The sequence below is a fragment of the Octopus sinensis genome, linkage group LG21 (genome assembly GCF_006345805.1).
Source record: "Octopus sinensis linkage group LG21, ASM634580v1, whole genome shotgun sequence".
NCBI lineage: Eukaryota > Metazoa > Mollusca > Cephalopoda > Octopoda > Octopodidae > Octopus > Octopus sinensis.
Window position 1 is genome coordinate 10920497 of NC_043017.1, and position 27086 is coordinate 10947582.

General features: G+C 39.9%; 1 protein-coding gene across 7 annotated transcripts in view; it reads left to right on the top strand.

Moving 5' to 3' along the window:
• The window catches only part of LOC115222874, a 200771-nt gene that overhangs the window by 145014 nt on the left and 28671 nt on the right, over window positions 1–27086 (top strand). For 5 of the 7 annotated variants that reach the window (XM_029793246.2, XM_029793247.2, XM_029793248.2 and 2 more), the window contains 2 exons: window positions 5850–5938; window positions 23444–23507. In XM_029793246.2, coding sequence (XP_029649106.1) covers window positions 5850–5938; window positions 23444–23507 — 153 coding nt within the window. The remainder of the gene's footprint in view (window positions 1–5849; window positions 5939–23443; window positions 23508–27086) is intronic. The other 2 variants (XM_036511955.1, XM_036511956.1) reach the window with 1 other exon arrangement.

Here is a 27086-nt window from a genome sequence, read left to right on the forward strand (position 1 = left end):
TTACCATACATACCACTAATAAACTACTATCATAGCAACGCCGCCAACAAACATGGATTATCACCACTATCGTATTAAGTCATGTTCTATGTTTTTCATGTTCTATGTTCGAACCTCGCCAAAGTTAGTTCTTGCCTTTCGCCCTTCTGAGGTTGATAACTATTTGATGCCAGCCAAATACTGGAGGAAGACGGAACGATTCCTTGGGGCTTTTATCTTTTTTTTTTTTTTATAAACTTGTTTCAGTCATTGGACTGCGGCCATGCTGGGGTTCCGTCTTGAATGGTATTAGTTGAACACTTTGCCTTTCATCCTTTCGGGGTCGATAAATTAAGTATCAAGTTACGCACTGGGGTCGATGTAATCGACTTAATCCCTTTGTCTGTCCTTGTTTGTCCACTCTGTGTTTAGCCCCTTGTGGGTAATAAAGAAATAGGTATTAGTTGAACGAATCTACTCCAGGATTTATTTTTTTGAAGCCCGTTACTTATTTTATCGGTGTTTTTTGCCGAACCGCTGCGTAAACAAACCAATATCAGTTGTCAAGTGGTGGTGGGGGACAAACACACGACAGGCTTCTTTCAGTTTCCATCTACCAAATCCACATACAAGGCATCGGTCGGTCTGTGGTTAGAGAAGATACTTGCCCAAGGGGGCCATGCAGTAGAACTGAAAACATGATCACTTGGTTAGGGAGCAAGCTGCTTAACCACACAGCTATGCTTATGGAAGGAATTTGAGAAATTTCAAAATCACAGCACACAAGTGTGTGTGTGTGTGTGTGTGTAGCTGGGAGGGCCTTCATGTGGTCATCTGACATGCTAGAAACAACCGCCATCAGGTTTCGTTTACTTTTATAAACTTGAGACATGTTATGTTCATCAGGCTGCACTACTAAAAAAAAACCCCACAAGATTTGTGGATTAAGTGCTAAGAAATAGGTGAGATGGTCATGGCTGTATTGCCCGAAAGCTTAGGTCTGCTGCTCGATTGAGGGCCGGCTAATGGAGGGCAAACAATAAGAGAGCAACAGTTCACCGCTAACATCTCTCTACGGCTCCTCACCGCCAACACTGCCACCCTTACTGTAATACACCCTGAACATAGCAACAGCATCCACCCTATTACACCACCACCAGCACCATACACACCACCATTCATAATAATAATAATAATAATAATAATAATGTTCAGTTGTTGTATCAAGTTTTCAGTCTTTTGTACTTTTCATGGTCGTTCATTTCTTTCATCTTTTCTCTTTTTTCATCTTTTCTCTTTTTTCATCTTTTTTCTGTCTCTCTTTTCTCTCATCATCTCTCCCTCGCATCATTTCTTACATCTAATTAATATACAGGCGTCGTACATCTTACTTCTCTATCAATATATCTATATTTTCTTTTATTGTTTTCGTTATTCCGTCATCATACACATTCTAACTTCACTCTTCTCTCTCTCTCTCTCTCTCTCTCTCTATATATATATATATATATATATATATATATATATGGTGTGTGTGTATAATATGTGTGTGTGTGTGTATATATATGTGGTGTGTGTGTATATATATGTGTGTTGTGTGTATATATATGTGTGTGTGTGTGTATATATATTTGTGTGTGTGTATATATTATTTTGTGTGTTGTGTATATATATTGTGTGTGTGTGTATTATATGTGTGTGGTGTGTGTATATATATTTGTGTGTGTGTGTATATATATATTTGTTGTGTGTGTGTATATATATATATATTTGTGTGTGTGTGTATATATGTGTGTGTGTGTATATATATTTCTGTGTGTGTATATATATATGTGTGTGTGTGTATATATATGTGTGTGTGTATATATATTTGTGTGTGTGTGTATATATATTTGTGTGTGTGTGTATATATATATTTGTGTGTGTGTGTGTATATATATATATTTGTGTGTGTGTGTGTATATATATATTTGTGTGTGTGTGTATATATATATATTTGTGTGTGTGTGTATATATATATTTGTGTGTGTGTGTGTATATATATATTTGTGTGTGTGTGTGTATATATATATTTGTGTGTGTGTGTGTGTATATATATATTTGTGTGTGTGTATGTGTGTGTATATATATATTTGTGTGTGTGTATGTGTGTGTATATATATATATATGTGTGTGTATATGTGCGTATGTATATATATATATTTGTGTGTGTATATATGTGTGTGTGTGTATGTATATATATATATACTCACACCTCTCTCCCCCTCTCAGTTTCATCGTCTCCTACCTACCTTCTCAATTCTCTCTCCTATCCTCATACACATACACGCGCGCGCGCATTTGTATACACCACTTCTTCTTCCTCCCCCCTCCGCATCATCCATGTTCTAACCTCCCAGACATAACTTTACATGTACATGTGTGTGTCTTAATGAATCATTAACTTGTTAATTACAAATATGGACTCTATTTTGTTTCCCCTTTTCGTCATCATACATAAATGTTGTAATTATTCCTATCTTTATTTACTTTGGATATGTGTGTGTGTGTGTGTGCGAGAGAGAGATAGAGAGTGTGTATGTACATTTTGTTATGTAAACTGTATTGCGTATGTGTGTGTATATGTTGTCGTTTGTACGCAGTAGTGTGTGTGTGTTAGTGAGTCTGTGCATTCTGTAGTGTGTGTCTGTGTGTGTTCTGGGAGAGCAAAACAAGACTTGTGTTTGAAATCCGTTTGATGCTAATAATGTTGTTGTTACTGCTGTGGTTGTTTAGCCCCAGGCGAGTTCTAGATTAATAGGCCTACAGGATCGAAGGTATTTCCAGCCGTGACCATAAAGTTTTTATTTCACATTATCTATCTAGTCATCTGGTTATCTTCATATCCAGTGTAACCCCACCATTTTTTTAAAGGTGGGTTGTGTAATGCCACCACTATCGTCACAACACCTAGCCTAGCACCACACCACACCACTGTACCAGCACCGCTACTATCCCAGCAGCACCACTGCACTAACACCAGGCTTACACAACATCACCCACTACCATTGTACTAACACCACTCGACCACCACCGGATGAGGGAAGAAATTTGGCTGTTATTTCTAGCACGTCGAACGACCACCTAAAGGCCTCTAATGATTGAGGCCGTTGCTGGGTTCATTGTTGTTACTGTTGTTGTTGTTATATTTTGTATCGTTATTGTTTTGTCATTGAATTGTTGACAGAAGACTTTTGTTTTTCTTTTTTTGTTGTTTTGTGCCATGTGTGAGAAACAATTATTATTATTGATGGTTTCAGGTGGTGGTGAGCTGGTAGAATTGGTAGAGCATCAGACGAAATGCAGAGCATCTTTTCTTCTGAATCTATACATTCTGTGTTCAAATTCCTCCGACAACGTCTTTGCCTTTTATCCTTTCAGGGTCAATGAAATAAGTACCAGCTGCACACCGGGGTCAATGTAATCGACTGTCCCCATTCTCTCAAATTTTCTGGCCTTGTTCCCATAGGAAAAAAGATTATGACGATGCCAGACACAATGCTTAGCAGCAATTCTTTCTGCTTTTTCACTTTCTGAGTTCAAAAGTCCAACTTTGCATTTCATTCCTCCAGGGTTGATAAAATAAGTACCTATTTCTTTACTACCCACAAGGGGCTAAACACAGAAAGGACAAACAAGGACAGATAAACGGATTAAGTCGATTATATCGACCCCAGTACGTAACTGGTACTTATTTAATCGACCCCGAAAGGATGAAAGGCAAAGTCGACCTCGGCGGAATTTGAACGTAGCGGCAGACGAATTACTGCAAAGCATTTCGCCCGGCGTGCTAACGTTTCTGCCAGCTCGCCGCCTTTAAAATAAGTACCAGTTACATACTGGGGTCGATCTGGTCGACTATCCCCCCCTCCTTAGAATTGCTGGTTTTAAACCATTATTATTTGTGGTGCCTGTTCTGTCTCTTTGCATTTTAACCACAGCATCGATGATGATGCTGGTGCCAAGTTGTATATTGGACCAAGTCAGCAGGCTTTCTCTTGAGATTTGGGCCATAAAGAAGAACCTGCAAGAACGTTCTGATGCTGGTACATACGCTTCCCATGAAAGCTCAACTGATGGCACGAGCCCAAGACCAAGGAGGCAGATTTACAGACACGTTCCTTCCATCCTTTCTATTATTGCTCATCAGGGATGGTCTTGTCTGGCTACTGCTTTTGTACTAAGCAACAAGCCATGCATCAGTCATTGTATTTTGGAGACCCTCCAGAATATTGTGAGGGTGTGGTTATGATGTTTGCTTTTCAACCGCATGGTTCTGGGTTCAATTTCACTGTGAGGTACCTCATTCAAGTGCATTCTACTTAGACTACTGCAATTTCAGGCCAACCAAATTGTTGTGAATTTGGTTGACAGAAACTGAAAGAAGCCCTGTGTGTGTCCATGTGTGTGTGTGTGTGCTTACTTGTCTTGATATTGCATGATATTTGTAGATGAGTGTCAATGTCATTCAAGCAATCTACCGTGGAAGCATGTCTGGCCGTGGAAGGGAATATCCCCTTGCTTGGAAACTGCTGGTGAGGATTGGTGACAGGAATGGTATCTGGCTATACAGGTGGCGAGCTGGCAGAAACATTAGCACGCCGGGCGAAATGCGTAGCCGTATTTCGTCTGCCGTTACGTTCCGAGTTCAAATTCCGCCGAGGTCAACTTTGCCTTTCATCCTTTTGGGGTCGATAAATAAAGTACCAGTCACACACTGAGGGTTGCTGTAACTGACTTCCCCCTTCTCCCTAAAATTGCTGGCCTTGTGCCAGTTTCCAACTGGGGTCGATGTAATCGACTTAATCCCTTTGTCTGTCCTTGTTTGTCCCCTCTATGTTTAGCCCCTTGTGGGCAGTAAATAAATATATACAGGATACATTTCAATGAATTCTGTCTGATCCATGCAAGCATGGCAAAGCTGACATTAAAAGATGCTGAAGATGTTCATTTTTGTATCCCTAATACTAGAAACACCACCACTCAACTGAAGTCAGTGTTATTGGCAGACAAAACACAAGATAGCTAAAGATCTTTGGAAGATCATGGGGAACAGAAATTTCTGGTGCAGTGTTATGAAAGACAGCTTGGTTACTGGAAGAAAATGGAAGAGTTTGTACATACAAATATATATCCATGAAGCTAGGTTTTCGAATTTCAACAAAATTTCTTATAGATATGGAGTTTGGGTTTATTTAAAAGAAAGTATTTTGCAGTTGAGTGGTTAAGAAATGAGGGTTCAGTTTTCATTGGGTTGGTTTGTCTTTTTTTAATTTTTATATTCATGTTTATATATATATATATATCTGTAAAAGTATCTGTGGTCTGTGAACATATATACACACACACACAGATGTATACATTCAGTGTGAGTGTATATATATATATATATATATAATATATACATACATACACACGTAATGCATGCATGTGTTTGCATGTATGTATATAAATATATATCCATTCTGTGCATTTTGTACATATGTGTAAAGATATGATGTATATGTGAGCGTATATGTAAATATTTTTACACATGTATACAAAATAAGTTTGTATATTTATCCATATATCTGTCTCTTTATCTCTCCATTTATCCATCTATATGTGTGTATGTGTTGAGAGAGAGGGTGGGATAGAGATACAAATTTATGTGTGTATACATACATGCCATGCCCAATGTTGAGTACAGACTAAAGAAATTGTTTTATTGGATTTTGTGTACAATGGTGTTATTATGATTCTTGTGTATGTATGTGTGTGAGAGAGAGAGAGAGATTATTTATTTTCAAGACTGTTTAAATAATATTCTATCTTTGACTGTTATCTTCCAGCAGGAACATGAAGACAGAGCTGTCAGACCAGCTGTGAAGAAAGTTGATTTTGATGTCACTGCAAAAGAGAAAGTTGAAGAGCCAACAAGGTAATTACATAAGAACCCCGGCAGACCTGTGTCGGCGTTTTTGCCAACAGTTTTATTAACGATAGAAAATGGCACACCAGTGCAATGGAGATAGCCATTAATAAATGTCAGCATTCTGGTAAATACATGTACATACACAGAATTGATGTAGTTGAAGAATCAGATAGGATTCTAATGTCTCAGTAGAAAATATCACCCACATAATGTGTGTGTGTACATATATATGTACATATATACATACATATATACACACATATCTATATATACACCACCGCAAATTATATATACATTGTACATATATATATATATAAAATAAATAAATAAATGAAAGAATGGAGTTGAACGACGAATATGCAGCCTTCGAAACATATGTCGAGAATAAAGGAATTTTGTTAAATCGTCGTTCAACTCCATTCTTTCATTTATTTGTATTAAAAAAAACACAAATTTCCACACGAAAGCACGTGATCTCTGCCCTTGGCATGTAGCTTCAAGCGTGTTTTTCTGACGTGAATTTGCTACCAGGTATCGGTTAACCGAATTATCCATACTAAGATAATTCATTCAACTACTTATATATATATATATATATATATATATATGTGTGTATAAAAAATATATATAAAAATACAAAATGGGACAAGAACGCAAAACACTCAAAGAGACAACACAAGAAAAAACAGACGGGTCATTCGAAGCCTCTAATCTCCAGTCAAGAACCGGATCATCCTCACAATTTCGGCTGATAGAGATTGTTAAGTAGATACATTATATATTACACATACATACACTTATTTTATACACATATCTTTTCTTCTCTCTCTCTCTCTCTCTTTAATATATATTATATTAAATTAGAGACAAAACCACTATTATGCAAAAAAAACAAAGAAAGACTTAATCCAATACATAAATTAATTAATATTATTTAGAAATTTAACAATTATTAATATTTGCATACATTATATAGATACATACACACGCATACATTATAAATATATATGTTTACACACACATGTATATGAGTGTATATATACACACACACTCTTCAATTTTGCTGTCATTATTTTATATCAGTGAGCACGTGTGTGTGTGTATTTATATATGTACATACACGCACACACATGCTTATATAATAAGGTTACGTTATCTATATTGGTACACACACACACTCATTTTGTTTAATCATTACATCAATAAACATATATACACGTATTTGTACACACATACACATGTATGTATAAATCTGTGTGTGTATATATGTTCGTGTGTGTGCATACATACACACACTCCTGTTTTGTTTAATCATTATTTTATATCTGTTAGCACATAAACACGCATGTATAAGATATAGATTCAGAGAGTCCTGCAGTTATCACAGTAAGCTCCTCCTACAGACTTGGCTATCAATCCTCATAGTAATTAATTACAAAGAGGTATAACATAAATGGCTGTAATCCTTTGGAAGTCATATACTTAAATGAACCTGTATTCATCTCCCATACTTTCTTTCTTTGCATCATTTACACTCATGTATATATGTTTGTATATATGCATGTGTGTGTGTGTGTCTGCATAGTCTGCTTCAAGGTTCCATTTTCATTCCCCTTCTCTTCCCCCCTATACATCACCACCCTCTCCTCTGTGCTACTCACCCGTGCAGATGGATGTAGTCCATATGCAGCCCAGAGCTCAGACACCAAACCCGTACTGACTCTGTGAGCAGAGATCTTGGAAATATTCTTCAGTGTATGTGCAGGCATGGCTGTGTGGACATTATCAGCTGCTGTCCTCTGTCCTGTAGCTGTGGGATGACCATTACCTTGGGAGCGAAATTGTTTAGATGGAAACTGAAGGAATCATCATGTCTGTCTGTCTCTCTCATATATATATGTAAGGTGTGTGTATAAAATCAATATGAACTTTTGTTTACAATGTTTCATCAAAATGGAAAACTACAAATGTCACTAAATGCAAGTAGGGTGTTAAGAAACACCTACATTGCTAGAAATAAGAGCTAAAATGCTCTAATGCTCTAGCTAATGCACATGAATGAAAACATATACACTAACAGGGACCATATGGTTAGCATTCTCAGTCGGCACTTTTCAGACGATTATGGTCCCTGTTCATTAACTACAGCATTAGAATGTTTTAGCTCTTATTTCTAGCAATGTAGTTTTCTAACACCCTAGTCATATTTAGTGACATTTGTATAAGTGTGTGTGTATCTATGTATGTGTATGTATATATATGCGTGTGTGTATGAATGCTGGCATTCAATTGGCGTATCAAGTTTAGGGCATTTTGATTGGGTTTTGGATAGAAAATTCACGAAAAAGTCACTTGTATTGATTTTTTAATGGCGTTGCGGGGTGACTGGGGAAATGTAAAGATGTGCACGACCACCCTTGGACAGTTTTGAATGACCATAGAAAGTGCGAGCCCTCTAACTGAAAAATTGTGGATTTGTATAAAGGACACACACACACACACAGATATTTTGCCGTTTATATATATAGAGATTTTTCTTTCTCTCTCTCTCTCTCTCTCTATCCACACATACACATCTTAAAAAAGTTAGACCTCATCGTTGTTAGAATTCCCTCTGGGGATCTCACACCCTTGCTAAAAGTACTCTAATCATAACCCATTACAAAACTGAAGCGATTTCCTACAATGCAATTCTTCCCCATCCCAGATTCCAGCATCTCACATGATGTCCAACATCATATGTGAACTGAAGGAAAGGCCAAAGCAAAACTGGTCAGCCAACTGTTGGACACTCACCCCCCAATCTTCTCACTTCTCTCCCCATCTTTTCTTTTATCTTTTGCTTGTTTCAGTCATTCGACTGTGCCCATGCTGGGGCACTGCTTTGAAGAATTTTTAGTCAACTAAATTGACCCCAGTCTTTTTTTTGTTAATGCCTGGTATTTATTGTATCAATCTGTTTCACTGAGCTGCTAAGTTACGGGGATGTAAACACACCAACACTGGTTGTCAGTTGATGGTTGAGGACACACAAAGACATGGATACATGTTTACTCTTTTACTTGTTTCAGTCATTTGACTGTGGCCATGCTGGAGCACCACCTTTTTAGTCGAGCAAATCGACCCCAGGACTTATTCTTTGTAAGCCTAGTACTTATTCTATCAGTCGCTTTTGCCGAACCGCTAAGTGACGGCGACGTAAACACACCAGCATCGGATGTCAAGCGATGTTGCGGGAGAAACACAGACACAACACACACACACACACACACACACATATATACGACGGGCTTCTTTCAGTTTCCGTCTACCAAATCCACTCACAAGGCTTTGGTCGGCTCGAGGCTATAGTAGAAGACACTTGCCCAAGGTGCCACGCAGTGGGATTGAACCCGGAACCATGTGGTTGGTAAGCAAGCTACTTACCACACAGCCACTCCTGCATATATACACACATCATCATCATCATTTAACGTCTGTTTTCCGTGCTGGCATACATATGTGCACAACGAGATTGTTTCAGTTCTCATCATCCGACGACAGACACCCATCCCAAGCCCCCATGCTTGCGAAGACATGTTGGGGCAAGCGAAATCGAATCGAAATCGAAACCGAATTGAACCAGCCAGGATCCCTGGCCTGGTGTTACGTAAAAAGCACTATCCGACTCGGGGCCGTGGCACGTAAAATACTCCAATGCGACCGTACGACAGGCACCCATGCCAACCCCCTTTGCTTGTGAAGACATGTTGGGGCAAGCGAAATCGAAATCGAATTGAACCAGCAGGATCCCTGGTCTGGTGGTACGTAAAAAGCACTATCCGACTCGTGGCCGATGCCAGCACCGCTTCGACTGGCTTCCGTGCGGTGGCACATAAAATACACCAATTGACCGTGGCCGTTGCCAGCCCCGCCTGGCACCTGTGCAGGTGGCACGTAAAAGCACCCACTACACTCACGAGTGGTTGGCGTTAGGAAGGGCATCCAGCTGTAGAAACATTGCCAAATTAGACTGGAGCCTGGTGCAGCCTTCTGGCTTCCAGAACCCCGGTGAACCGTCCAACCATGCTAGCATGGAGAACGGACGTTTAAACGACGATGATGATGATGATGATCTACCAAATCCACTCACAAAACTTTGGTTGGGTTGAGGTGCCATACAGTGGGATGGAACCCAGAAGCATGTGGTTAGGAAGTGAACTCGTTAGCAGTCCAGTCTTCGGAGATGGTCGCTTTTGTTCCAGCTCTGATCCAGGCTCATCGACTAACCTAATCTCTGCTCCTTTCGTCACCTCTGACGCCTCTCCCCACCCATACATAGAAACCACTGTGTGTGATTCTCTTGTAAAGGGAACATCGGCACCCAGGAATCCCCCCCCCCAACACCCACTCACCTTTGCCCACATACTCTTTACTCTTTTACTTGTTTCAGTCATTTGACTGTGGCCATGCTGGAGCACCGCCTTTAATCGAGCAACTCGACCCCGGGACTCATTCTTTTGTAAGCCCAGTACTTATTCTATCGGTCTCTTTTGCCGATGCGCTAAGTAACGGGGACATAAACACACCAGCATCGGTTGTCAAACAATGCTAGGGGGACAAACACAAACACACACACGCATATATATATATATATATATATATATATATATATATATATAATATAAGCTTGTGAGTGGATTTGGTAGACGGAAACTGAAAGAAGCCCGTCGTATATATGTATGTATATATATATATATATATATATGTATGTATATATATATATATATATATATATATATATATATATATATAGACGGAAACTGAAAGAAGCCCGTCGTATATATGTATATATATATATATATATATATACGACGGGCTTCTTTCAGTTTCCGTCTACCAAATCCACTCACAAGGCTTTGATCGGCCCGGGGCTATAGCAGAAGACACTTGCCCAAGGTGCCACGCAGTGGGACTGAACCCGGAACCATGTGGTTGGTAAACAAGCTACTTACCACACAGCCACTCCAGCTGTTTCTGACAAATGTTAATGGGGTGGACCTTGCTGAGGTCATAGTGACTTTGGAAGACTTGGGACGAACCTCGTTCCTTGAGACCAAACCTTAAAAATAAATTTAACAGTATACATACACGTATGCGTGTATACACACACACGAATACATGTTTCATATGAAGTGTGTGTGTGTATGTATAAATGTCTCAAACACGTTAGGTTTTGAATCTGAGGCCGTACTGAACAGAATTATTCAAACATATTTGTGTGTATGTATACGAACGTATTGACTGCTCTTTCGTTTGTGTAGTTTCACACACAAGTGAAAGAAACAGACACATTTAAACTGTCCCATTTTCTCCTTCTGACTACACTTCTACACCCTATTGCCACCCCTGCTCGCGCGCCTGTGTATATAATATCTATTATCCATCCATCCATCCATCCATCCATTCATTCACTCGCCCTTCTCTTTTCCCCTGCCCCTTTCCCTGTGATTACCCTTCCACTCTACTGTGTCCTCTTTTCTTCTCCTGTCACACCCTAACCCCTCATCTGTCAACACTTCAGTCTGTCGAGGAACGGAACCCTCCACCGCTCCACTATACCCTATAAAGTAACCATTCATACGAGCCCTTAGTCCCCTGCAACCAACCATCAGCGCTGATATCCCGTCAAAACTTCACTCATTCTCTCATCATCCTTCTCGCCTTCCTTCCTGCTACCCCTCCCCTCTTCTCTTTATTCATCTGCGGTCACACACACACTTACACACACCACCCGGTTTGTTCATTCATTGAAGAAAGGAAGATTGATGTATTTCGGTAAGAACTGCGCTTTTTTTTTTCGTCTAGAGCGAAAACGAAAAATCTGTCACATGCTGTCAACCGGGTTTCTATGTATCGTGATGTGTGTGTGTATATATATATATATCTATATATATATATATATATATATATATTATATACACACATACATACACACACACACACACACACTTATATATATATATATATACACATACATACACACACACACACACACACCACATATATATATATACACACACATACATACACACACACACACACACACATATATATATATACACACATAAACACGTGTGCGCTTGTGGATTGTGTGAATACAATGGGAAAATTGCGAAGAGAGAATTTTTTTGCATGCATTATAATACGTGTGGATGTATAACATGTATACATGTATGTTATACACATATATTTGTATGTGTGTATATGTATATATATATGTTTCTTTATTAGCCACACAAGATACGTACATGTGTGTATATCTGTGCCTGTTTATATAGCATACATGCAATAGTTGTATGTATATTATACATGTGTCCGTACACACACACACACACAGACAGATTAGTGACAGTGACCGTAAAAATATGTATGTGAGAATTCGTGTATATATATATATATGTTGTACATGTCTGTTTTGTGCTCCGTCGTTCATTTTAAGCATTTTACTGTTATGTTTTACCCCCAAATAGAAAAGGGTGGGTGTTTTACCTCGATTCAGTAAAAAACCACTCGAGGTGAATTCTGACCAACAGTTGATTCCAACAGTGACCACCTTGGGATCTTGCCTTTCCTTGGATATGTTAAGAACTGAATCATTGAACATGCTTTTTTTAAAAATCCTTATTTAAAACGATACAGTGCAATTGGTAGAGCTAGAGACTTGGCTGCTATTTCTAGCGGCCTGAGCGACCACATAGAGAATCTCTGGTATTGGAGGGTGTGGTAAGCATTGTAATCGCGCGCGTGAGAGTGAGTATTTATGTGTGTGTGTTCATATTAACAGATGTGTCTGTGTGTCTGTGTGTGTAAGCGCTACATGTTGGATTATTATGTCAGCTTGTGTGTGCGTGTTGAACGAGATAACAAGCACGTGCTTCGTGACGAAGCGTGAACCGGTTGAATGGCGTGCTTTGTGTATTACTCTTTTACTTGTTTCAGTCATTTGACTGCGGCCATGCTGGAGCAGCGCCTTTTAGTCGAGCAACTCGACCCTGGGACTTATTCTTTTTGTAAGCCCAGTACTTATTCTATCGGTATCTTTTTGCCGAACCGCTAAGTTACGGGGACGTAAACACACCAGCATCGGTTGTCAAGCAATGCTAGGGGGACAAACACAGACACACAAACACACACATACACACACACACCATATATATAATATATATATATATATATATATATATATACGACAGGCTTCTTTCAGTTTCCGTCTACCAAATCCACTCACAAGGCATTGGTCGGCCCGGGGCTATAGCAGAAGACACTTGCCCAAGATGCCACGCAGTGGGACTGAACCCGGAACCATGTGGTTGGTTAGCAAGCTACTTACCACACAGCCATGATATAATAATAATGGTAATTCTTTCTACTCTCGGCACAAGGCCTGCAATTTTGGGTGAGGGGACTAGTCGATTACATCGACTCCAGTGTTTCACTGGTACTTAATAATTTATCGACTCCGAAAGGATGAAAAGCAAAGTTGACCCCGGCAGAATTCGAACTCCGACCGCAAGGACGGACGAAATGCCATTAAGCATTTTACCCAACCTGCTAACCATTCTGCCAGCTCGCCGCCTTAATAAAAAACAAATAATAATAAAATAATAATAATAATGATAATAATAGTAGTAGTAGTAGTAGTAGTAGGCGCAGGAGTGGCTGTGTGGTAAGTAGCTTGCTAACAAACCACATGGTTCCGGGTTCAGTCCCACTGCATGGCATCTTGGGCAAGTGTCTTCTGCTATAGCCCCGGGCCGACCAATGCCTTGTGAGTGGATTTGGTAGACGGAAACTGAAAGAAGCCTGTCGTATATATGTATATATATATATAAGTGTGTGTGTATATGTTTGTGTGTCTGTGTTTGTCCCCCTAGCATTGCTTGACAACCGATGCTGGTGTGTTTACGTCCCCGTAACTTAGCGGTTCGGCAAAAAGATACCGATAGAATAAGTACTGGGCTTACAAAGAATAAGTCCCGGGGGTCGATTTGCTCGACTAAAGGCGGTGCTCCAGCATGGCCGCAGTCAAATGACTGAAACAAGTAAAAGAGTAAAGAGTAGTAGTAGTAGTAGTGCAGTCTTCGGCCTTTTCTAAATTTTTTAACTAAATATTCACAGGCTATTTTTTATAGCTTTATCCACTTCGAGTCCCACCGTTAAAAACGATATATCGCGCTTTGCAACCACACTTGCCCGCTTCTGTAACCCGCTCCCCCACCATCACACGCGAACAGCTCAACGCCTTGAGCAAGTATCTTCGTTATTGTGAATCGAAGGTGGTAGATGAGAATTGTGTGTGTATTTATTTATAATTATGTGTGTGTGCGTGTTTATGCACATATATGTGTGCGTTTGTGTATAAATGTATTATTTATGTATACACACACACACATATATATATATATATCCCTCTCTCTCTTTCGGAGAGGCACTGAGCAGCTATACGCACACATACACACACGGCAGTAACTTCCACCTACCGAATTCAATCACAAAGCTCCGGTCGGCTCGGGGCTATAGTGGAAGACACCTACCCAAAGTGCTACGCATATATATATAAAAATATGCGCGCACACACACACATTTGACATACAGTAGCTTTACCTCTTGTCCAAAGAGGATGCTTTTATAGGGTCACTCCATATGCTAGAAATAGCAGCCATATCTCTATCTTATCCTAATGTACTGATTTTAAAAAGATAAATGGAAAAACATTTTATGGAGATCACTATTTTGCAGGTCAGTGTGTCAGATATTGTCTATTCAGTCAGTAGGATAACTTGTTAAACAACAATGAAAATGTTTAAAAACTCACAAAATATAAGTTTCATAAACTACAAAATATTAATATTCACACAACTTGAATAGTACCTGTTATAACTCTTTATCTCAATTTGAATGTAGGTGAAGAAGGTTTTTAGAATGGCCAAACTTATTGCTGCAAATGTGCTAAGCACTGGTGCTGAATCATAGTTTAATCAATAAGCCAGGGACGTGCCACCTAGGTAGACAAGGTAGGCACTGCCTACCTTCAATAAAATAGATTGAGAGCAACAGTTTCCTATTGTGGAAAAATATTCACCTAATTCAATAAAATTATGAAGGTCAGTCTGATTATTATGCATAAAATGTAAAATGTTCTTTTTTTTTTTTTAGATCAGGCAGGCATAATTCTCCCCTGCTTTTCAATCTCAGTATTTAAGCTATGCATAGAACTGCTGTAGTACATGTGCTGTGTACATTCCTACAACAATGTTTTCTTTATGTGTTATAAAGGCAGAAGTAAATCTGCCTTCAACTCAGTCACGTGCCTGTGTTTTGCTTAGTTTTTCTGTGTTTAATTAAATAAATGTCACCAACTGTCTACCCTGACAGTAATTACTGACAATATATGCTTGCAATAAGCATAGGAGCAAGGTAAATGCAGTAAAAATAGTGGGGCCCCATTTAAGCGGCCCTTCAGAAATTGAACCTCCTTCTGCATTTGAAAATAAATTATCTTATGCGTTTTTTACAGTATATACATTCAAAATGTGATCGCGTGTGTACCGTTGGCGATTTTTTTTTCCTCTGTCTTCCCTTCTCTGGATCTTTCCTTCTATGTTTCCGACGAAGAGCTCCGCTTGAAATGTTAAACCCTCCTTCTTTCCTTCCTTCCTGAGCATCCAATAATACTATATTTGTTCCACGTCCTCGCGTTGTTGTGTTTTCATGTTTGGATTAACTATATATATATATATATTATTATTATATGTAGAAAAATACAAACTGGGACAAGAACGCAAAACACTTAGAAGACGATACAAAAAACACGGACGGGACATTCAAAGCCCTCAATCTTCAGTCAAGAACCGGATCATCTTCGCAATTTCGGCTGATTAATCTTGATATATACATGCACACGTGCACATACATATGCTTTAATGGTTGTTGTCAGATAGTGCCAATTGGTTTTGCAGAGATAAAGTACTTAGTGGCATAAGTACTTGTCAGATTTGATGGCCGGAGGAACACAACCTCTCTACAACTGGTGATAGGACAGAGTCTTGATATATATATGTGTGTGTATGTGTTACTTTATACTAGATTTTAACTGGAAGGGAAAAAACCTGCTGCAACATACACACAAAGCAAAACTAAAATTGTGAATGAAAAAAAATTTACCAAGATTTAAACACTAAATTAGGGGTGCGACTTCTACACAAATAAATACAGTATGTGTGTATGTAAAAGTAGATAGATATACTCACAATTTTCTCACAGTTACAATTTACTTAATTCATTCACAATGAATTGGTTCACCTTGGGTTAAACTCAAAGAAACTTGTTGAAGGTACCACACAGTGGGACTGAACCTGAAACCACATGGTTGCAAAGCACACTTCTCACCTAACCACACAGTCTCATGCCTGTGTCTAGACACTGTTGGAGTAAAGGTGACCCATCCCAGCCACATATGTAAAGCAGTGAGGATGTAGACCCAGTGTATGGGATGGAGTTGAAGGGCTGCGTAAGGGGTTAGGGTAGGGGGTGGGCGGGAGGGTGTTCGTTGTTTTCAAATATGTTTTTGGATCTGCAACGACCACCTCCTCAGAGAGGAAACCCATCCCTTGTGATACTGTGTTGGATATGTGAAGAATTTGAAGGGCTAGTGCCCACCCCCCTCCATGAGATTTTGAGAGTTTCAGTGGGTCGATCGGTAGGATGATGCTAGTCTGTTACCAGCAGCATGTGTAAGGAGTGTAACAGTGGATGGGGAGGTAAGTATTCTGTGAGTGTGTGTGTGTGCGTGCATGGTGGTGGTTGTTGTTCGTGTGTGGAGGATCTGTTGCCCCCCCCCGGTGAGGGGAATGGGGTGGGAGGGTGTATGTCTGTTTGTCATGCCTGGTAAAGTTTGTCATCATTCTGGCTAGACAAGTTTCCGCATGATGACATTTATTTACAATAATCACACAATGTCAAGACAAAAGGGGCACAAACATGCACTCGCACATACAACTATACATTTATATGCATGCGCACACACAGACACACAGACAGACAGATTGATAGATACAGCTATGTATGTGTGTTTGTGTGTGTGTGTGTGTGTATATCTCTTTACTACCCACAAGGAACTAAACACAGTGGGGACAAACAAGGACAGACAAACAGATTAAGTCGATTACATCGACCCCAGTGCGTAACTGGTACTTAATTTACCGACCCCGAAAGGATGAAAGGCAAAGTCGACCTTGTCGGAATTTGAACTCAGAACCTAACTGCAGACGAAATACAGCTACGCATTTCGCCCGGCACGCTAACGGTTCTCCATATATATATATATATATGATGGTGGGCTTCTTTCAGTTTCTGTCTTCCAAATCCGTTCACAAGGTTTTTTTATTAAATTAGTTATTATTTCTAGGAAATCAAACAACCGTAAAGAAGTCCCCTTGGTTGCCACTTTGTTACCTTTTTCATGGATGATTATCCTGCACCAGTTGTTGTTGTTGTTGGTGGTGGTGGTTGTGGCAGCAGTTAGGATGATGGTAATGTTGGTGATGGTGGTGGTAGACAATATAGAGAGAAACTCAGTGTATCACTACATACAGCTACTAATTAAGGGTCAGGACTGTTAATAATGGAGTAGGGTTTGGGGTGATTTTATTTATTTTAAATTTTTCAGTCTGGAGAGAAGGCAGTACCTTTGACTCCTTAAAGGGTCCACTGAGGCCGGTAGGAGGTGGGATCCTCAAACAGAAAACCTAGCTTGATTATTTCCAGCAGAATGGACCTTGCTAAATGCCCCCAGGGTGCCTTGCGGTGGGCTAAACTTGGGTAACGGATGAAATCTACCACCGAATAGGCCAAAGCATTAATACTACAAGGTATCCAGTCCAATATGTTTAGTGTTGTGCTAACCCACCATCTTGGATTAGTTACTGTTTCATTGATACCAAGGGGATGAAAGGTGAGGTTGACCTCAGCAGAATTTGAACTCTGGACTCTGCCGGTGGCACTTAAAAAGCACCCACTACACTCACGGAGTGGTTGGCGTTAGGAAGGGCATCCAGCCGTAGAAACACTGCCAGATCAGACTGGGCCTGGTGCAGCCTTCTGGCTTCCCAGACCCCAGTTGAACTGTCCAACCCATGCTAGCATGATGATGATGAGGATGATGATGAATATAAAAGAACTGGAATTAATACCTTGCCTTCGTTCCCAACAGACCATCAGTAACCGATCTGCAGCAGATCATTCTGAGCATGCACTGGACCGATTGTCCACAGTCGGACTCACTGCGACCCGTCCTCTTCTCTCATGTGATGTCCTTGGTCATCGTTGACAACAATTGGCTAACCAATGAATGAATGAAAAACATCTTTACCATTCTGGCAATGGATCGCCTTGTTTTGGTGTTTTTTGAGCTGGAAAGAATGTCAGGCAAAATTGACCTTGGGGGTCAATTTTTGAAATCAGAGCAGAGAAAGCTGGAACAAATACAACATGGCATTCAATTTGACTCTGTAACACACCTCTTCCAGTCTGTGGTCTTTGATGAGAAACTCTGGAATCCCTTCGTTATATCTACCTGTACAGACCACCTGTAACATAACTACAGATGTGTGCCCTCACCCTGACTTTATTTTTAACTTTCTGAAAAATGCATGTTTTTTAATGAAGTTTGTCAGTGATACCTTTTAGATGTTGCTTAGGGTTATATTGTAATTTGTTGAGAAAAGTTTTGGAAAATTCACACACTTCAATCCATTTATTTTTCTCCTATCTGCGTAAAAAAATAAGATTGTTTGGATGACTCCCAGGCACCTATTGATAATAATAATAATGAAATTATTGTATACAGTGCTCAGGTGCACCACAACTTGTCAGAAAGTGCGTATAAAGTGTATGCAGTAATGTACAAATGTCTGGAAAGCGAACAATGTATGAGTCAGATACATGCTTGTGTGTGTATGGAGGGGAGGAAATCAGGTGTAGTGTTGGCAAATCTCAGGAAGCATGGAAGTTTTGAAGGATGCAGTGCTCCGACAACTAACAACCGATGCTGGCAGTTTGTTCCATGCTTCAGCAACTCTCAGCGTGAAAAAATGTTTCCTAAAGTCATGGGAGCTGTGCTGTTTTCTGACTTTGTAAATATGTCCATGGGTGTTAGACGGGTGGAGTTTGAAAAGGTGCTCAGAGTTATTGTTTGTGCTGCTCTGAAGGTTCTTTGGTCAGCCATCCAATCCCTAAAGATACTGGGAAGAAAGAGACAGGGGAGGTGGCTCAATCCCCTCCCTGCTGTAGTTAATTTTGTGATGATGATTTCTGTGCTGGTGGTTGTGATGTTGGTAGTAAGATAAATGGTAACAACAGGTGCAGGCATGGTTGTGTGGCAAGAAGTTTGCTTCCCAACCACACGCTTCTGGGTTCAGTCCCCCTGCGTGGTACCTTGGACAAGTGTCTTCTGCTGTAGCCATGGGCCAACCAAAGCTTTGTGAGTGGATTTGGTAGACAGAAAACGAAAGAAGCTTGTGTGTGTGTGTGCCTGTGTTTGTCCCCACCACCACTTGGTCACTGGTGTTGGTTTGTTTACGTCCTTGTAACTTACTGCTTTGGCAAAAGAGACCGACAGATTAAGATAGTATAGGGCTTTAAAAACGAAAAGAGAAACACTGGAGCTGATTCATTAAGCCTTTTGATGTAAAATATGAATTTTTTTTAGAGAGACATCAGAAGTTGTGGCTTTGTTGCTTTGCCCAGAAGGAGTCTTTGTAATGATACCGAGGGTGTCATTTTGGCATGACCTTGTCTCACATCAACCCTTGTGTCATGTCATCACCATGGTGACTGCTTGCCTGCCGACCTGCCTGTCTGCGTTGCTGTGCAGTGACATTCCTCTTACAACCAAGTGCTTTCTTCTTTTGAGTCATCATAAAACATGACAGCTTTGGAAAAACGAATGCGGTCTGTGGTAGGGTAGAGTGTGTGTACATACATGTATATATCTGTGTAGTGTGTATGTGTGTTTATCTGTGTGTGTGTGTGTATTATCTCTGTATTCCTCTGTATGTATAGTATCTCTGTGTGTTTTGTATGTGTATATGTATATCTATATATAGTTTGTGTATGTATTTGTAGTGTGTGTGTATATATAGTTTGTGTATGTATTTGTAGTGTGTGTGTATATATAGTTTGTGTATGTATTTGTAGTGTGTGTGCATATCTAGTGTGTGTATGTATGTGTGTGTTTGTGTGTGCATATCTGCAATGTATATCTGTTGCATGTGTGTGTGTATCTCTAGTGTGTATGTATCTGTGTGTGGGTAGTATCTGGGGCAGGGGTAGGTGTTACAAATAGCGCTGATCTTGTGTGTATGTGTGGCAGGTGGCAGGGAGGTGTGTGTGTGTGTGTGTGTGCTCCTTATATCTTTGCAGTTGTTGAACTGAATGTGTGTGTGGGGGGGAAGGGGTTAGTTATGATCTTGTGTGTGTGCTCTCCTTATCCCCTTATGCTTGTTGAATGTGTGTATGTGTATAGTATGTTTGTACATGCACATGAGCAAGCAAGCGTTTTTGACTAACATTTAATGAATAATCAAGTACCTGGTTGAGCTAAAATGTTCATAGGCTGACCAAGAGATTCTCATGGAACCTGACCAAATGAGGTTTATTTCTCAACATAGCCCCCCCCCTCCACACTTTGTGGTCCAGCATTTCTTCCGTCAGTGCTTGGACCCCATTGCTGAAGATGCTCTTTCATCCTGTCGGTCAAACTTTTGCACTGTTGATAAAGCTGGAGCCATCATCCCCTAATACAGCAACCACGTTGGTATAAATGTCCAGAAGGTGGCGAGCTGGCAGAATCATTAGCACGCCGGGCGAGATGCTTAGCGGTATTTCGCCTGCCGCTACGTTCCGTGTTCAAATTCCGCCGAGGTCGACTTTGCCTTTCATCCTTTCAGGGTCGATAAATTAAGTACCAGTTACGCACTGGGGTCGATGTAATCGACTTAATACCTATGTCTGTCCTTGTTTGTCCCCTCTGTGTTTAGCCCCTTGCGGGTAATAAAGAAATAGGTATTTCACCTGCCGCTACGTTCTGAGTTCAAATTCCGCCGAGGTCGACTTTGCCTTTCATCCTTTCGGGGTCGATAAATTAAGTACCAGTTACGCACTGGGGTCGATATAATCAACTTAATCCGTTTGTCTGTCCTCGTTTGTCCTCTCTGTGTTTAGCCCCTTGTGGGTAGTAAAGAAATAGGTATAAATGTCCGGGGGTGGGGAGTAAACCCTTTTTCTAGAAGTACTCAATAACACCACGATGCCAGATTTTGTCCATTTTCAAGAGCAGTTTTTCTAGTCTTCTTTGAAGAGTCAGATGTCAGTCTACCTGGAAAGAAACAAGGCAGTTCTTAATGAGAAGAGTTTGAAATTAATGCATCCAAGATTTCACAGCTCTAGCATCACTCCTTCATAATCAGCTCATGAACTTTTCAACCCACCTTCAACACACACACAACCATTTTTCATCCATTTTTCCATTTTAGTGTGAGTTGGATAGGTTTCCTGACACTTGTTTGTGTAAACCTTTGTGTGTGGATTATATATGTATATATACACACACACACACACACACACACACCTGTTGTATAACATGTAATCACATTTTTGGGTTATGTGTGTGTGTGTGTGTGTATATAATATATATATATACACACACACACACACATGCACTCACCTGTTGTATTACATGTAATCACATTTTTTGGTTATGTGTGTGTGTGTACATATATATACACACACACACACATGCGCACACCTGTTATATAACCCTAATCACACTATATGTGTGTGTGTGTGTGTACATAGGTGTGCATTCACTGAATCCTTGAAAGAGCCGAGATAAGGTCGTTCCTGATAACAAGCTCAAATGCAACAGGTGTTGTTGATGATAATGATAATGATGCTGCTGGTGTTTTCATATCTTTCTTGGCTTTTTGCCTAACTCGAGATTTACTGCACCGTTGCTAATATTCAGGTACCACAATATAAGAAGATAATGACATGTTTGTGTATATTAAAATGTGTTTGTATGTGTGTATATATATATATATATATGTATATATATATATATATATTGAGAGCTTAATATGGTTGTGTACATTACACACACACACATCTCATGAGATAGTGATATTTTGAAGGCGGTGCCCCAGCATGGCAGCGTCTAGTGAATGAAACAAGTAAAAGATAGAAAGTATATAGTTATGTTATTTTGTGGTCCCTTGTTGGATCCTTAATGGTCCTCTGGTGGATCCTGTTGAACCTTCCAATCCCTATCGGTATGGAAAGTGGATGCAAAACAACGATGATACACGTATGTATATGTGTAACACGTTAACACTTTGTTTGTGTTTGTTGTGTTATTGTGAGATCAAGTCTGAAGAAGTTACAAAGGAATTTAAGGGTTAGTTTGCTGGATCCCTGATCCCCTTCCTGTTTTCCTCTTTATATATTTTCTTCAGAAAACATTGATGCCAAATTCTGAGGATACACCACCACTTTAATCTTTTACTTGTTTCAGTCATTTGACTGTGCCATGCTGGAGCACCGCCTTTAATCGAGCAACTCGACCCCGGGACTTATTCTTTTGTAAGCCCAGTACTTATTCTATTGGTCTCTTTTGCCGAACCACTAATTAACGGGGACATAAACACACCAGTTGTCAAGCAATGCTAGGGGGACAAACACACACATGCATATATATACATATATATGATGGGCTTCTTTCAGTTTCCGTCTACCAAATCCACTCACAAGGCTTTGGTCGGCCCGAGGCTATAGTAGAAGACACTTGCCCAAGGTTCCACGCAGTGGGACTGAACCCGGAACCATGTGGTTGATAAACAAGCTACTTACCACACAGCCACTCCTGCGCTGTGAAAAATTAAAAGGAAATATAAAAGGAGAAAGGGGCTCTCTACCCCCCTTTTGACCAGGCTCCCGTGGCTTTTATGGGTTTTTCCATGAGTAACCTTTCGAAGCGCCTCCCCCTGTTGGGAGTTTTAATTGTTACTTATTTTTCGTTGTTATCCTGCTTTTGTACACGGTCCCTTTCCAAACGGACAAAACCCCTTTGTAACTTTCGTCCTGTGTTTTTGTCCCTTTATGTTTTAATTGATTTTTGTTAGCCCTTGTGGGCAATAAACGAATTAATTATTATTCCTTCACTGTCATCTCCCCTCTCTTTCACCCATCATGGTTCATGTTTGCCATTTGCCCTCTGGGCAGTCGACGTAGTAAAAAAGAACAGGAGCAATGGTCACATGTTATGGAGACGGGGTCATGTTTGCTCAGTGTGTCCCTAATCTCGATTCTGCATTCTTCCAAAAATATTGATGTCTTTCCATTATTTGTTCCTTCATTCTCATCTCCACAATTCAACCATTTCTTCATCTTTTGTTTTCTGTTCTCTTTCCCCAGTTACACTTGTACTGTAGTGGGCGGTGTCGCCCAAATGATACCAATGGGGAAAAATACATCAGAAGTGAGTATTGACCCTTTTTTTTTTTTTACTTTTCTTTCCCCTTTTTTGTATTATTATTATTATTGTTTTTTTTATTGCATGATGTTTTTTTTAAACCCTTTTGTTATTATTGTTCTGTTGAAATACACAGCTTTTGTATATAATTTTTAAAAATTACAAAGAAATTAGTAAAATAATTTGGTTATGACAAAGCTGGTGTTTGGAATATAAATGAAATGTTGATGAAATGTTTTAGCTTTGATCACTTTAACCCTTTAGCATTCAAACCGGCCATATCTGGCCAAAATATTTAACCTATTTTATATTGAAACTGACCAGATCTCACCCCTCACCTCAGCCCTACAATGTCATTCTAAAGCTAAAAAATCACATCACTGAAATCTCTAAACTACAAGATAATGCATGATTAATTCAAACCATTTTAAATAAACAAACATCACATTTGACAGAATAATCTGAACACAAAAGGGTTAAAACGGGAAGTCTGTGTCATATTTTGAAAATAAAGAATTTAGTAAAATAATTTGGTCATTATTAAGTTGGTGTTTTGGAGGAATTTTGATGGAAGGTTTTTAATTCAGGTCACCTTAGAACAGGAAGTTTGAATTATAGAACCAGGAGTGGTCTCACGTAAAATGGTAGCAAAAGGATTCATTTGACTCCTTTGTTAATATTTTTCTGTTGAAAACTCTCTGTCCTTTATTTAATTAATTTTGAAAAATAAATAAATAACGATGCAGTAAAAGATTGTCGCCATTATTGAGCTGATGTTTAAAACTTCAATTAACCTGTAGCAAAAAAGGTTTAAATTAAGATCACTTTAAAGCAAGGAATTTGTATCAGAGAACCAAGGGCAGTTGGTGTTAGAAGGATTAACCCTTTAGTGTTTGCATTATTCTGCCAAAATTAATCCTTTTTTATCCACATTGCCTTGAACTAATCAGGCATTATCTTGGTGCTATGAGATTTTCATGAGGTAGCTGTTAATTTTTAAAACGATATTGTAGGGTTGGTGTGAGAGACCAAATCTGGCCAGTCTGGACATAAAACAGGTAGAATACTTTTGGCCGGATATGGACGGTTTAAATGCTAAAGGGTTAATTTAAGCTGGTCTAATCCAGTAGATATTTTTGCTAAGTGTATCTAGGACTACATTATTTGAAGTTTTCTTCAGTAGAACATGTGGTTCACCAGCTATAATGCAAATAGTGCAACAGGTAGTAACTTGTTGCACATTGTAGCAGGTGTGATGCAGCAGTCATGCATTGTAGTTCCACAGGTGCATCAGACTGCAGATATGTCGTTCAACATTCATAGTGCAGTGGGCAATAACAGGTGCATCACTGAGTATGTGCACAATACCACTATTATACATGGCAGTGCATCAGGCCTTTAGTTCAGCAACCATGTGTATTACAAGCGCAATAAGCTGCATTAGATGCTGCAGTATATAACGTGATGGAAATATCGATAACGCTTGCACATTGACAATGCAGATAGTGCAGTATCAGGGCATCTGCACAATGTGTCTAATTAACGAGAAAGAACGGATGGAACGTCTAAAAATAGTTTTGGCATTCTGTAAAAGATTCTCTTCTGATATTGGAATTCTCAGTTGAGGCTTGGCTTTGTGGTTTAGTTTTTTTTTTTGTGTAACTGTGTGCTTTTGGGTTCAATCCCTCTACACTGCACCTTGGGCAAGTGTCTTCATCTATAGCCCCAGATCACTTTGTGAGTAAATTTGGTAGATGGAAACTGTGTTGAATCCCATCTTGTGTGTGTATCTTTGTATCTATATTTGTCACTCCTCCTTCCCACCACTTGACAACTGGTGTTGGTTTGTTTACATCCCCATGGCTTAATGGTTTGGCAAAACCATTCTGTGGTTGCCTTTGCATTTTATTTCTCAACTGTCTGATGTTTTGCCTAAAATTAGTCCTGATCCAAGAGACCTATAATCATAAGGCAATCCATCCATGACCACCTCATACTTTTATATATGGAGGGTCACTACATTGTTTAGCGCACATCCTTTTTTCACTTTTTTGAGATGGTAGGTGTATCATAAGAAAGATTTGGTTGCTATTTTTTGCAGGGTGGATGACCATGTGAAAAAAAAAGGCCAGTTACCATGATGATTGGAATGATGTTATGAGAGATTCTGATTTCAAATCATATTTGACTGGGTTTTTTTTTTCATCCGACTCTAGAGAGTACCATCATAAGGAGCACACAATAGGGGCCCTCCCACGCCTCTAGGGATCCCGTTAATGATGTATGTTATTATGTTGTGATTGCACATGTAGGGGCGCAGTATATTGCATTTTCCTGCAGAATTATAATGCCATTAAGATGGTCCTTTTTCCTCTCCCAAGCTGTCAGTTGGCTCATATACCAAATCCACTCAACCTCTAAGGTGTCCAGTAATAAGGGCTTGGGTCACCCAAAGCCGTTGATCCAGCCAGCCAAGGCTGTGGTAGAAAATGCTTGCTCCAATGCTCCTCCACTGCAGGATTGAACCTGCAGCAATGTGGTTCCCAAGTGAACTCCTTAACCACACAGTTTTGCATGTTGTGGCCAGCAGAGAAATGAGACAGCCATTAATTCATCATCTGAAGTGGTGCACAGGGTTAGGTGAGGTCCTTAAAGACCGGATGTATTTGTCAGCTTTCAATTTCGTGTTATTGGTCTCAGAGTTGACATATTTGCTCTTTTCCTTGGGGTGGGGGGTTCCTTTTTTTTTTTTTTTATAGAATATTTTGTGGTCAGTCTGAAAGCTTAGCCTCACCAAGTTCCACTCGACTCTCAAGTGGCTAGAATTTCCTGAAAATATACAGACTGGCCTTTGTTTCTTGCGCAATTTTGCCAGTCGTGAGAGAGAGAAGGGTTGGGGTGGCAGGGAATGTGTGGTGGTGGTGGTGGGGTTTCGAAAGTTGTGCATCAAAAAGGGTTTGCATCGTTAGTGGTTAGTGGCTGTGAGTGGTCAGCCATCATCCGCATATGTACTTGACCAGTTTCATATGAAGGACACTGACTCAAATTTCATGTAGGTCTCTAGAAGTGATGATGATGATGTGGCTGGATGCCTTGACAGATTAAGGCATTACTGCTACCACTACTACAACTACTGCTGTCACTATCAACCTCTACCATTGCCCTTACCATCACCAATATCTCTATCATCTTCATGGTGGTAGTGGTGGTGGTGGTGGTGGTGGCGGCGGTGGTGGTGGCGGTTGTGGTGGTGGTGCAGTAATGATAGTCAGTGATGGATGTGGTAATGATGATGGTAATGCTGCTGCTTCTGGTGGTATTACCAATTTTGGAATGGTGGTGGTGATGGTTGTAGTAATATTAGCTTTTGAGGTAGTGGTGGCAGCAGTGCTGCTGATGGTTTTAGCAATGTGGTGGTGGTATTAGTAGTAGTAGTAGTATTGTAGTGATGGTATTAGCAGGGCTGTAGTGATGGTGGTGGTAGAAGTAGTAGTAGTATCATGATGGTAGTAGTAGTGTTGTTGCTGCTGTTGTTAGCATTGTTGTTGTTGTTGCTGTGGTGGTGGTAATAACACGTAATTCATC